The 15,049-nt window shown below is 40.3% G+C and overlaps 1 protein-coding gene across 3 annotated transcripts in view; it reads right to left on the bottom strand.

Moving 5' to 3' along the window:
- Positions 1-15,049, bottom strand: part of trim66 (tripartite motif containing 66) — a 218,185-nt gene that overhangs the window by 60,234 nt on the left and 142,902 nt on the right. For all 3 annotated transcript variants that reach the window (XM_072592328.1, XM_072592329.1, XM_072592330.1), the window contains one exon: positions 4,782-4,926. In XM_072592328.1, the coding sequence (XP_072448429.1) occupies positions 4,782-4,926 (145 nt within the window). The remainder of the gene's footprint in view (positions 1-4,781; positions 4,927-15,049) is intronic.

The following is a 15,049-nucleotide window of genomic DNA, read 5'->3' as shown; positions in this document are numbered from 1 at the left end:
AGTTAGGGATCGTCTTGGAGGAAGTGATCACAGTATGGTTGAGTTTAGAATACAGCTGGATAGAGGCTGGATAGAGTGAAGATAAAATGCAATACCAGTGGCCTGTGCTTGAACAAGCGGGACTACAATAGAATTAGTGAGGACCTGGCTAAAGTAGACTGGAAACAAAGATCTTATGGTGGGACAGTTAATGCGCAGTGGAAGACTTTTAAAGAATTTTTTCAAATTGCTCAGCAAAGGTATATTCCAGTGAAAAGGAAGGACTGTAAGAAGAGGGGTAATCTGCCATGGGTGTCTAAGGTAATATGGTAGGCTATCAAATTGAAAGGGAAGGCATACAAAAGTGGCCAAAAACAGCATGAAGGTAGAAGATTGGGAAACTTTAAAAGTCAACAGAAAGCCACAAAATAAACTATAAAGAAAGTGAGATAGAGTGAGAAAAAACTAGCACAGAATTTAAAGACAGATAGCAAAAGTTTCTCTAAATATATAAAATGAAAAACAGCGGCTAAAGTAAACATTGGTCCTTTAGTTATGGGATATGATGAAATGATCGTGGCATTGAACAGATACTTTGAATCGGTCTTTATAGTGGAGAACACGAATAACATGCCAGTAAGTGATGAAGAGATGGAGGTAGGTGAGGATGTAGAAATGATCATTATTACGGAAGAGCCAGTGTTGGGCATGCTAATGGAGCTAAGAATAGATAAGTTTCCTGGCCCTGATGGAATGCATCCCAGGATACTAAAAGAGATGGCGGGAGAAATAGTAGGTGCACTGGCGGTAATTTTCCAAAATTTGCTGGACTCTGGGGCAGTCCCAGCAGAATAGAAAACAGCAAATGTGACGCCACTGTTTAAAAAGGGAGGTAAATAAAAGATGAGAAATTATAGACCAGTTATCTTAACCTCTGTAGTGGGGAAGATGCTTGAGTCTATTATCAGGGAAGAAGTCTCGAAAGAAATTGTCCCATTGGACAGACACAACATGGGTTCATGAAGGGCAGGTCCTGCTTGACAAATCTTTTAGAATTCTTTGAAAGCGTTTCGAGCAAGGTGGACAACAGGGACCCAGTGGGTGTGGTGAAAATAGATTTCCAAAAGGCCTTTGACAAGATGCTGCACATGAGGCTGCTTCATAAGATAAGGATACATAGCATTAGGGGTAGAGTATTAACATGAATAGAGGATTGATTGACTAACAGGAAGCAACGAGTGAGGATAAATGAGTGCTATTCTGGCTGGCAATCAGTGACTAGTGGTGTGCCTCAGGGAACACGACTATTTACAATTTATATAGATGATTTAGAGTTGGGGACCATATGTACGGTGTCAAAGTTTGCAGATGACACTAAGATGAGTGGCAGAGCAAAGTGTGCAGAGGCCTGTGAAACTTTGCAGAGGAACACAGATGCATTGAGTGAGTGGGCAAAGGTCTGGCAGATGGAATACAATGTTAGTAAATGTGAAGTCATACATCTGGTAGGAGTAACAGCAAAATAGATTATTACTTGAATCGTAAACAGTTGCAGCATACGGATTTGCAGAGGGACCTGGGTGTTCTTGTGCTGAATCACAGAAGGTTGGTCTGTAGGTACAAGTAATTAGGAAGGCAAATAGAATTTTGTCCTTCATTGCTAAAGGGGCTGAGTTTAAAAGCAGAGAGGCAATGTTGCAGATGTACAAGGTGCTGGTGAGGCCACACTTGGAGTACTGCGTGCAGTTTAGTGTCCTTGAGAAACAATATACAGACATTGGAGGGGTTGCAGAGGAGGTTCACTAGGTTGATTCCAGAGTTGAGAGGGTTGGATTATGAGGAGAGGCTGAGTAGACTGGGATTACATTCATTGCAATTCAGAAGAATGGGTGGGGGGGGGGCTCTTGAAGAAATGTACAAAATTATGAAGGGAATGGATAAAATAGAAGTAGAGAGGATGTTTCCACTGGTAGGTGAAACTAGGACAAGAGGGTACAACCTCAAGATTAGAGCGAGCAGATTTAGGACTGAATTGAGAAGGAACTTCTTCACCCCGAGGGTTGTTAATCTATGGAATTCCTTGCCCAGGAAAGTAGTTGTCACTATTTCAGTAAACACTTTTAAAGCTAAGAAAACTTTTTTCTGAAAAATAAAGGAATTAAGGAATATGGCGAGACTGCGGATAAGTGGTGCTGAGTCCACGAAAAGATTATCCATGACCTTATTGAATGGTGGAGCAGGCTCGAAGGGCTGGATGGCCTACTCCTGCTCCTAGTTCTTAAGTTATGTTCTTATGTAAAGGGGGACAATACATAGCAGTAGCGCTATACATATTTAGTTGTGGGGTCATACATACCTATCACTTGAGGAAGGTCCACAATATTGGCAAGTAACATGAGGGGACCTAGAGAGTGCTAAAAAGACCCCAAACCATGTGATCATTACAAATATTACCAAGAAGGACATCGACTTATCAGTGGCACCTTGGAGAGGATCACTAGGCATGCCCAGAGGAACTGACTGGGCAAAAGCGTACCTATTGTGGCTTTGACTCTTAGGAGAATTGTACACTGTCTATATTACCAGTGAATAATCCTCCAGTCTTTTCAGCAGTATGCCCTAGTTGGACCAGCTTATTACTGCAATATAGTGGCCAGTTATTATCACAAAAACTGTCCTCTGTTGGGACATAATATTGTCATTGGCAATATAACTTGGCATGTTATTGTTAATGAACAAATCTTACCTATGCCAGAAAAAGACTTACTACTTAACGAAAATCTCACGGTCCAATGCACAGACACACACTAAGAAATATTACAGTACGTCACCACTAAACTGTCATTGTTCCCCATCGGACAGCAGATTGGGCTCACTTCATCAAGGAGACTAAAGACATCATCCATAAATAGACCAAATACACTGAGGAAATCAACCTTCATATGAATCAAGTAAACAAGAGCCTGAGAGAGATCGGTTGGTGGGACCAATTGTGGAACCGGGTCATGAATACCCAAATCCACCCCTGGATTTGGATTATATCTCATATGGTGATTGTGGTACAACTTGTTGTATGACTTGTATTGATTCTACTAATGTACATTGCTAAAAGACAGTTCAAGAAGTGGAAAAAAGTAGACAGCAAAGGTTGGAAGAATGGGTATTATTACCAAAGTCAATGCTCATAGGCCAAGGGCCAAGAGGAGGGTTTGTTGGGGCAGACCATGCCAGAAGGTGATACAAAATATAATCCCATAATAATTAAAATTCTTTAGGTAACTGTTATTACATATTAACCATATCTATAAGATTACCATGTAATTAAAAATACAACGTACAAACTAAATGAAGAGATTTAGCTGAATTCCAATGAGCAGTCAACCTTAGATAGTGAAGAGCGGCCCACTTCATTAGCAGGGAAGATGAAGTGAGAACACGAAGAGACAGATAGCATAGTGGGGGGAGGCAGGGGTATAAAGATGTTGTAAAATATGGTCAGTGTCAGTGTGACTTCAAAAAATAAATTGTAACTTCACCACTTAGCAAAATGCTAAGATAATGATGGAGACAATTTGAGCAGATCCTTACACCCAAAGATCATGGGGACAGTGACAGAGACAGAGACAAATTATAAGGGAAGGGTGAGGATGAGGTCATGTTCTGTGGAATCCAAATAAGTTTCTTTTAATGACTTGCTAAGGCTGTGAAGGTGATTGAATTTCACTGTCATCAATAGAATTCAAATGGATGCTGTCTTATTTTGTAAAGAGAATTGGAATGAAAAGTACTTAGAATTGAGACAGTAAGGTTCATCCAAGAATCAAAGTTTGATCTAAAACAACCGACAGTATGTAAATTGCAGGAGCTGTAACTGCAGCTGCAAGATAGAGAGACTATGCTTGATCTCTAAGGTTGAGACAGAGAAGTTAGTCCCCAGTTTGTCAACTTTGTCAAAGAATTATTATATTAGATGAAACTACAAAACTTCACAACTTTAGGTATAACTATATAACTAATGATATAACTAACTTTATGTTGGACTGATATTACAAATTTTATAACATTTGGTAGAAATGAGTATCCTTTTGTATCTCTTCTAATTGCATTAGTAGGGAATATAAATTGCCTAACAGAATTTTAAAAAGTCATTACTGATAAGCAGGTATCCAAGCTTTTGGCAATTACATGAAACAGATGGCAAGTGCCTGGGAAGGAGCATAACTATCAGTGGTGGAATCTGATTGAATAAAATGTATTGTAACAAGGGCTGGTGATAAAGGTGTCTGGTAAACATGATGAGATCATGGGAGGACCTAGGGCTGTAGACAGAGTTGTCCAAATTGGTGATATAGGATTAGATGTGTAGATTAGAGGCATGTGGCTAACAATGACACCAATGTTGTATGTAATTATTGTAACACAGAATGCATACAAATGCCATACCTGGCTCAGAGAGAGAGTGTGTCTGATGGAAATTATTTCCAAGGACCTCTCCCAAGCTGTGTTGGGTAAAGAGCTCTGAATAAAGATTGACTTGTGCTGCAAGACTACTCTTTGACATCTCTCCCCAACAAAGACATGATCTCAAGATGTCAATCTTTAAGTCCATATTTTCTTTTTGACAATGGGGCAAAGTATTTTCACTTTACTAAAATCAATATAATGAGATTTAACAAAGAGGTTTTACTCATGGATAACTGACAATTTAAGGAACCAGTCAAGATATAGTAGGAAGAGACATCAGTCAATATCCATCACTCTCAACAGCCAATTAGATATTGATCTAATCAGGCACACCTTACCTGCAGTATGCTCAGGAATGGACAATTTGTGATGTTTTGTCTCCTTCCCAAGCACATGTTCTTCTGAACATGTACTGCAAAGCCATTTATTGCAGTCTGAACAGGAATAGAGAGCTGGTTTCTTTTCTTTGCAGTCTGAGCAGTGCTGGTGAGACAATAAAAACACTAAATTCAGGTAACCATTTCAAGAATCATGGTTAAGTTTTGCTTTATTATTCTTTACATCTATCAGTAGCATCAAACCTTGCAGACATTGGCATTTTAAGTAATATCATCAAGGTTCAGCAATTCAAGATAATTGAATAGTCACAGTCATGCACACTGAGATTGCTTCCCTTTAAATATTTTAAAAATATACTTGTTCTCATGTGTAGAATTGGCTTCTGAACTTGCCATCAATGTCCTTTCATACATAAAACTGCAACCTCCCTTTTTCAAAATGTTATTTTACACTTTTATACAGTGCATAATAGCAAACAGTTCCTGTGCTCTGTGTAGCTGACCAACATGAAATTGTGCACTTTCAGAAGAACAAACAACTCAAACCACAAAAGGAACAAAGGCAGAGCTATACTTATGTTTTATAGTGGTGTACACAAGTATGTGTCTATCTTGACATTCTTCTGCATTTGTGATCAAGGACTGAAAGCTAATAGTCACATAGCCAAGCTTGCAAGATGTAACATTACAAGCAGAATGAGATATATGCATTCATGCAATGTGCTGTGGCTTTTTTCTTACAAAATCTGTAATCGTTCATATTACTGGAAACCAAACAGAAATGCCAGAAAATATAGTCTACGTAACATAAATGTTCATTCTAATGCGAAAGATTTCTCATATATTTTAGGCAACTCTTCCTCATATGGGTAAGAACGAAGTGATCAATACTGATGAAGAACACATTGTTCCAATACTGTACCTAGTATTTATCTGGGTGATAAATCCTATTCCAGAGTATTTATTAAGCACTCTCAATCAGGAATAACAGAGGCCAAGATACCAAGATTGAGAAAATCTCCTTTAACATAGGATGAGAAAGACAATGTAGTTTAATTTCCTAATTAGACTGGATGCAAGATCAGACAACTTGGTGCAAATAAACAAAGATACAAAGATAATCTGAACTGAATATGCTGGAAATGTTCAGCAGGTCATGTAACAACAATGGAAAGAGGAATGAACAAAATAGTAGAAGTCAGGATGAACAGATGATCAGCAAAAGCATCGCCAGAATGTCCATCTGAAAAGAAAGAATTGGACCAATTGCTCCGAATTCATATCATTAAGGTTGATAATGACTCTGGAAGTTGGGAAGTGCATAATCAAAGGTAAGTTGCTGTTCCTTGAGCCATGGCTGAATATCAGTGGATCAGCATAGAAGGTCAGGACAAGGCAGGTGATGCAGAGAAATAAAATGGCTAAAGAGCAGAAGCTCAGGGTTACTCTTACAGATCAAACCTAAGTATTCAGCAAAATAATTATCCAATCTGCGTTTAGTCTTCCCCATGCAGAGGACATCACATTATGTACTGTATTTACTGCTCACATTATGAAAGAAAGTATAAATAAATTGGTGATTTAACTGGAAGGAATGTTGGGGTCCTGCACAGTGGAAGAGAAAAGATAAAAGAGGAGGTGCTACACTTCTTGTGCTTCCATGGAGTGGGAGGGAGAGGGGCACAAATCAAAACCCATAGTGTTAATTCACTGGGATGGTGAAAAGATTGGAAAACGAAGGCTGGAATACTGGACCCATACCCTTGGAGCAGAGAAAACAAATGGTATCATTTATTGGATGGCTTTAGTACTGTAAGTATACCTCAACTTCAACATTCGTGCTGATTCAGGCCTCAAAACTCAAAAGTCTATTTGAAATTGTCCCTTTTTATGTGGGCAGATTGCAGATAACCCCAATCATCACAAAAACAGGAAATTAGGTTGCAAATTATCCTAACATGAATGTACCAAATGTACATTTGCCACATTTACATTTGAACACTTAAATTTGCTACAACAATGTGAATCTATAAAAATTGTTCAGTATAAATTTCAAGATCAGCACTGAAGCAGAGACCATTGGTATTACAGTATCTACACACACACACACACACAGTGTCCTATGCTTAGGCAATACTGGGAAACCATATTCTAGAAAACTAACCTTAAATGATTTTATTTCTTTTGTTAAAAATTATTCCTGGATCGGATATAAATCTTATGAAACTTACAAGAAGCTAGCAGGTTGGAGTTTCTATCTATTGTCTAATTAGTATTAAATGACCTCAAACAACATCCTTTGCAAAGTACAAATCAGTGAAACATCCGAAGTCAGACAGGATAAAAAATAAATCACAGTAATTCCTGCAATCTAACATCAAGAAGGAAGTGCACATTTATGCAAAGTAGATAAGCTTGGCTTATGCAGACTCAAGCTTGGCTATGCTGATTCTGGTTTGATGACCACAGCACTCCGTTCAAACTGACCCAGTGAATGGGAACCCAGATACTATGCTGGAAAGCAATTATTGTTTATGAAACTGTCAGGACTCAGCACCATCTACAAAGATGCAAGAATGGGAAAAAATTGAAAAATGAAAGAAAAGGGAACACAAATTGATTACTTATAACAGTATTATTGGGTGGCTTCTTCGACAAGGTCTAGTTTTTTTGAAATTAAGAGAGACTGGCTGTGGAAAGACCAGGCCTAAGTAGCACCCGAGAAGCAGGAGAGTTGGGCTTTGAGCTAAGCTCTTCATCAGGAATGGTGCAGGGGTGGGCCAAGAGGGCTGAGAAATAAATAGGGGGCAGGGGGAGGGCTGGGTGGAAGGTAGCTGGGAATGCGATAGGTAAATGAAGATGGGGGGGTGATAGTGATAGGTCGGAAAGGAGGGTGGAGCAGATAGGTAGGAAGGGAGATGGATAGATAGGACAGTTCAAGAGGACAGTGCCAAGTTGGAAGGTTGGATCTGCAAGAAGGTGGGGCGAGGGGAAATGAGGAAACTGGTGAAATCAACATTGATCCCATGTGGTTGGAGGGTCCCAAGGCAGAAGATAAAATGTTCTTCCTCCAGGGGTCAGGTGACTAGAATTTGGCGGTGGAGGAGGCCAAGGACTTGCACGTCCTTGGCGGATTGGGAGGGGGAGTTGGCGATCGGTCACAGGGCAGTGGAGTTGATTGGTGTGTGTGTCCCAGAGAGGTTTTCTGAAACATTCCACAAATTGGCGTCCTGTATCCCTAATATAGAGGACACCACATTGAGACTTGTGTGGGAATATCTCCGTTGGATGTGAAAGGATTCTTTGGGGCCTTGGATGAAGGTGATGAGGGGAGGGTGGGGAGGCATGTGGGCACAGGTTTTGCACTACTTGCAGTGGCAGGGGAAGGTGCTGAGAGTGGAGTGTAGGTTTGTGGGAGGTGTGGATGTAACAAGGGAGTCGTGGAGGGAAGGGTCTTTGTGAAACACAGATAGGGGTGTGAAGAGAAATATAACCCTAGTAGTGAGGTCTGTTTGTAGGTAGCAGCAATGGCCAAGGATGATGCTTTATATCCGGAGGTTGGTAAGGTGGAAGGTGAGAACCTGGGGTGGGGAGGGTAGCCTTGTTGTGATTGGAGGGGTGGGGTTCAAGGGCAGAGGTGCAAGAAGTGGAGGAAATGCACTGGAGGGAATTGTTGACCATGTTGGAGGGGAAATTGTGGTCCTTGAAGGAGGAGGCCATCCAGGATGTTCTATGGTGGAGGTCCAGGTGAATTTGAGGTCAGGATGGAAGTTGGTCATGAAGTTGATGAGCAGTTATACCTCCTTGTGGGGACACAAGGTGGTGCTGATACAGTCATCAGTCATCAATGTAGCAGAGGAAAAGGTGGGGAGTGGTGCCGGTGTAGCTGCAGAACATGGACTGTTCCACGTACCCAACAAAGAGGCAGGCATAGCTAATACCCATGACTACCCATTTGGCCTGGAGGAAGTGGGAGTATTCAAAGGAGAAATTGTTGAGGGTGAGAACCAGTCCAGCCAATCGAATGAGTGTGTCAGTGGAAGGGTACTGGTTGGGTTGGTGGTAGATGAAGAAACGGAGGGCTTGGAGGCCTTAGTCATGGCAGATGGATGTGTACATGCAGTGAATGTCCATGGTGAAGATGAGGCATTGTGGGACGGGGAAACAAAAGTTCCAGATGAGGTGGAGGGAGTGGGATGTGTCCCGAATGTATGTGGGGAGATCCTGGACCAAGGGAGACAGGACGGTGTCAAAGTATGCAGAAATATGTTCGGTGCAGGTTTTGCACTTCTTGCGGTGGCAAGGGAAGGGCACCTGCATAGTTTCATTGGCTGAACTGGTTCTCACCCTCAACAATTTCTCCTTCAAAATCCTCCTACTTTCTCCAGACCAAAGGGGTTGTGCACTGGCATGGGCCACAGCAATGCCTGCCTCTTCATCAAGTATGTGGAACAGTCCATCTTCCACAAGAAGTGCAAAACCTGCGTCCCATCTCCCCCCTCACCTCCATCCAAGGCCCCAAATGATCCTTCCACGTTCGACAGAGAGTTACCTGTACTTCCACAGACATCATCTACTGTGTCCGTTGCTGTCGATGTGGTCTCCTCTACACTGGGGAGGCAGGAAGCCAATTTGTGGAATATTTCAGAGAATATCTCTGGGACACATGCACTAAGCAACCAGACTGCCCTGTAGCTGAACACTTCAACTCCCCTTCCTAATCCCCCAAGGACATGCAAGCCTCCTCCACCGCCAAACTCTAGCCACATGAATCCTAGAGGAAGAACACCTCATCTTCTGTCTTAGAACACTCCAATCACACGGGATCAATGTTGATTTCACCGGTTTCCTCATTTCCCCACCCTCCACCTAATCCCAGATCCAACCCTCCAACTCTGCAGCGTCCTCTTGAACTGTCCTACCTGTCCATCTCCTTTCCCACTTATCCGCTCCACCCGACCTATTACCATCATCTCCCACCTTCATCTACCTATCTGCATTCCCAGCTACCTTCTATCAAGCTCAACATCCCCCCTCATTTATTTCTAAGTTCTCTAGGGACGCCCCGTCATTCCTGATGAGGAGCTTATGCTTGAAACGTCGACATTCCTCCTCCTCGGATGCTGCCTGACTGGCTGTACTTCTCCAGCACCACACTTTTTGACTGATCTATAGCATCTGCAGTCCTCACTTTCTCCAAGGACCAGGTCTACTCAAGTATTCTCCAATATATTTCTAATCAATAGGTTATCACAATCTATATCTGGGCAAAAGTGAGGACTGCAGATGCTGGAGATCAGAGTCTGATTAAAGTGCTTCCGGAAAAGCATAGCAGATCAGGCTGTCCTACTGGATATACAGTGTCTACATTCGGTTATCTTGTTCCCCCACAGCTATAATCCTATCTATGAAAATCTACACATTCTAATTTAGTACAATATATCCAAACATCCAAGAGCCTAGCTTGTTTAGGAACAAAAGAAACAAAAAGAATAGTACAGCACAGGAATAGGCCCTTTGGCCCACCAAGACTGTGCTGAACGTGATGCCTCTCTAGATTAAAGTTTTTTGCCTCGACATGGTCCATATGCCCCTATTCTCTGCCTATTGTTATATCATTCAAGGTTCCTCTTAAACATTGCTGTTGTATCTACCACCTCTGGCAGTGCATTCTTGGCAGCTACCAACCTGTGTTTAAAAAATGTGCCTCTCATATCTGCTTTAAATTTAACCTCTTTTACCTTAAATCTACCTCTCCTAGTAACTGACATTTCTACCTTGGGGAAAACACTCCGACTATCCACTCTAGCCATGCCTCTCCTAATTTTGTAAACGTCTCACCCTTTAGCATTCAAGTAGAAACAAACAAAATTTCTCCAATATCTCCTCATAAATAATACCCTCCAAACCACATAATATCCTGACAAACCATTTTTGTACCTTGTCTAAAACTTCCACATCCTTCTTGTAGTGTGGTGACTGTATGCAATATTCCAAATGTGGCCTAATTAAAGTTCTATAAAATTGCAGTGTGACTTGTCAATTTTTATACCCCATGCCTTGACTAATGAAGGCAAGCATGCCATTTGCCTTATTGAGCACCTTATCCACTTGTGTTGCCACTTTCAGGCAATTGTAGACCTGTACACCTAGATCCTTCTATATGTTGATGCTACTAAGGATTCTGCCATTTATTGTATACTTCACTCTGTATTAGACTTTCCAAAATTCCTCACCTCGCATTAGTCCTGATTAAACTCCATCTGCCATTTCTCTATCCAAGTTTCCAGCCTATCAGTATCCAGTTGTATCCTTTGGCAACCCTCCTCACTATATGGAGCTTCCTCAATCTTTGTGTCATCTGCAAACTAACTAATCAAACCACCTACATTCTTCTCTACATGACATATACACATTACAAACAACAGGGGTCCCAGCACTGATCCCTGTGGAACACCACTGGTCACATATCTCCAGTCAGAAAAACACTCTTCCACCTCAACTCTGTCTTCTATGACGAAGCCAGTTCTTCATTCATCTTAATAGTTCACCACGAATCCCATGTGATTTCACTTTCTTTATCAGCCTACCATGAGGGACCTTGTCAACAGCCTTGCTATAGTCCCTGTAAACTACATCCACTGCCCTGCCCTCATCAATCATCTTTAAAGCTTTATGTTTATATTACTTACTTTCACTAGAATTTTGACTGGAGAGGACAGTCCCCCATTTCCTCCCCATTCCATGCAAAACTCTTTGGCAAGTCCATTCCAATTTGGCCACCTTATGACTCAGTCTGTTAATAGCTACCATAATGTTAATCTACTTGAGTTAAAACATTTAATCCCATCAAGGAGGAAGTCCTGCCTATGAAACAATAACAGCAGGCAGCTTTTCCATCTTTCCATAAAGTGCCCGCGCCTCCCCCTGAGCAGTAGCTGGTCAACTAACTTGCTCCAGACTATTGAGAAACCTGCCGCAAGCAGATGAGAGGGAAGAAAGTGGCAGAAATGGAAAAGTTTGCCATGGCTTCCACTTTTATGCCTATGCCCCACTCCCAACCTGTTGTTTTCTCCCTGGCATGGAAATAACATTTTAACCTAACATTTAGGAAGTCCAAATAATAAGTCTACCTAGCACTCCAATGTTATTTATCTATATTACGTAATTCTCTCTGTAAATGAGCATTGCACTTGTTATTCAAGAAATTATTCCCTTGCAAACTATCAAATCACAATTACATTACCTCTGGTGACCCGCTGCTTGCTCTTACAAAAATCAATTTCTCTGGCAGAAATGGTGCTATCAAAATACATCACTTACACTTCTCTGTATTGAACTTCACCTGCTATGTGTCATCCTCAAGACTATATCTGTCCTAATCCCTAAATTAAGATGATTCGTATTATCTGCAAAAGTCATGATGCTGCTCCCTACAAGTGGTAGATAATTCACAAAAATTGGAAGGTAATGGACCCAAAACTGACACTTAGTGAAAACCATTGCAAACTACCTCTTAATCTTAATAACATCCATCCATCACCACTGTTTCCTGTCACTGAACCAACTCTGTATTCATATAGCTGCCGCACTCTTAATTCAGTGGGCTTCCATATTTTTAACAACTATCTTCTTTGAACTTGGTTAAATGCCTTCTCAAGGTCCAGATATACAACAATTATTGTGTACATAACTTCTCTCTCTTCTTTTAGCGTAATCTTCACATCATCAATTTTTCTTATCACATCTATCATTCTGTCTACAGCCACACTCAAAACAGAAAAGGAAAACTGCTGTGTTAAAATTTGCACCCATGGCATGACCCAAACAATTCACCACCCTTTAAGAAATACTATTTTTTGCACATTTCCCCTGCATACTGCAACACTAGCTAACTCTATTGCGTGCAAACATTTGAATTTTGTTTAAAACTGTCCCAGATGAACCACACACCAACAGGTTTACAATGAAAATATAGTGTCTTAACCGCAGGCTGGGATCAAATATCATTATCTCAAGTTCAGTTGCTGACTTTGTTGCTGCTTTGGCTTCTTACCACCAAACCAACCTATGATCCTTTGATGCAGTCTCTTAGGTGCAAGGTTTCTGATGAAGCTATAAGATTAGAAGAAACATTTTGCGAATTAAATTCCAAATGACTTTTTACTAGGAAAAGCACTGAAATATAGTGAAGACTGTGTAGTGTATGAAAATCATAGCTGACATTATTTAATATATAGAACTAATTGCACGTCACAAATTGTAGTAGCTACAGAATAGTAATGCAGTCTTACTAGAAACTTCTGCAGACTATCAATAAAGGAATTCAAGTTGACAAGTTTCTGTACATGGTGACGGTCCTAAGATATTGTGATGTTACCCGAATAGGAATCAAAGGCGAACAACATTTCCTTGAAGTCAGATTATAGTGTAAATACATTGCATCAAATTGCCAAAAATTCTAGCATTCAATGGCTATAATTCTAACATCCAAAGGCTAAAATGATCAGACCAGTTAAATGGGCAAGAACATGTCAGATGAAGTATAATGTGGAGAACACTGAAACCATCTTCTCTGAGGAAAATTGAAAAGCTAATTGTTATTTTACAAGATAAACCAAATAGATATTAGTCTGCAGAGAGTCTTGGGGTCTTTGTATATGAATATGTATGTGAAGTTAACAGGTAACACAAAGTTAACAATAAATTCAAGAAGCAATTCAGAAGACAATTATATGTTTACCTTCATTGAATAATGGTTGAACGTAACACCAAGGAGCTCTTGCAGCAATTATAGTGGGCTTATATAGTGCGACCTCACCTGGAATACCGTCCACAATTTTTAGTATCCTTTACTAACCATGATATACATGACTTAGATCAATCAGCTGGCTGGCTGCTTTGTGATGCTAATAGTGTGGGTTTAACTCCCATACCAGCTGAGGCCACCATGAGAGTCCGACCTTCCCGATCTCACCCCTCAGCTGAGGACTGGTGACCTTCAGGTTAAACCACCATCAGCCATCTCTCTCTGATGAGTCTCTGGGACTATGGTAATTTTAATAAATGCCTTGGAAAAGGTGCAAGAAGAATTAACAAGATTGACTTCTGGAAATGAGAGATTGCAGATTTCATTGAAACATAAACATTTGTTAGGTCTTCACAGGGTAACTGCGGAGGGGATAATTTTCCTGGCTGGAAAGAATAGAGATAACATAACTAAGTGGTAGTCAGTTAGGACGGAGCTGAGGAGAAATTTATTCACTCTGAAGGTGACAAGTCTTCAGTACTGTCTGCCTAACAGAGCTCTGCATGCTCAGTTGTTATGTATATTCAAGAGTGAGATCTATGGATTTTTAGGTACTAGGGACATCACAGAACATTGGGATAGACCAATGATCTTTGGTGGAACAGGTGCAAGGGGGTTCAAACTTTATTACTTTTATGTCTTAGGTTCTCATGTTGGAAATCTATTTTTGATATTTGCCACAACCCCGAACCATCACCATCACAATGTGTGCAACATGATCCATAAGTGCAGAATCCAGGAATGACACCCAGTGAAATAGGCAATACTGACATTATCATTAACAAAGAAACTCCACAGAAATTCAAACCTGTTGCCTGAATTCTAGCTAAATAAATGAAATGAAACCCATATTTGTAATACAGACAATTCTAAATACAATTAACAATTTTTTCTAACATAGACATTCGCCTTCTTCAGAAGTCTACTTTCTTGATCACAATTAATACAAACAGAGTTAAATAAGTTAAAGTCTGGGTACCTGTTCATCATGTATTGAGCAGAATACTACTGGATTATTTTGTCATCTTAGTATAGTATAGTTATGACAACACTCCCAGTACAACCATAATGCTGAGTATACACATGAACCAATATGATGTTATCAGTTCTGAAAAACAATGTTACCAAACCAGATTCTTACTCACTTGTTGAAGTAAAGGATCTGCAGTTCTGCAATTATTTTTATGATGGCACTTATCATTGCAATAAACAGCTGTTCCTTTCCACCTCAGTCAGAATATAAATTTAATTTAATGGAAGGGAAAGAATTACTTCTCTGAATTCAGCAGTTAGAATAATCTCAATTTCAACCTTTCTCACTATTTAAATTATGATGTCACATATTTTGAACTCAAAAATATATGCACATTTAAACATTCTTAAGCCTGGAAATGCATAAATTTATTTATTTATGGCACATGTCCGTTGTTTGCAAATTCAGTATTTATTGCGCATGTAT

Source organism: Chiloscyllium punctatum, chromosome 22 (genome assembly GCF_047496795.1).
Source record: "Chiloscyllium punctatum isolate Juve2018m chromosome 22, sChiPun1.3, whole genome shotgun sequence".
NCBI classification, from domain to species: domain Eukaryota; kingdom Metazoa; phylum Chordata; class Chondrichthyes; order Orectolobiformes; family Hemiscylliidae; genus Chiloscyllium; species Chiloscyllium punctatum.
This window is presented reverse-complemented; position numbering and strand designations above follow the sequence as displayed.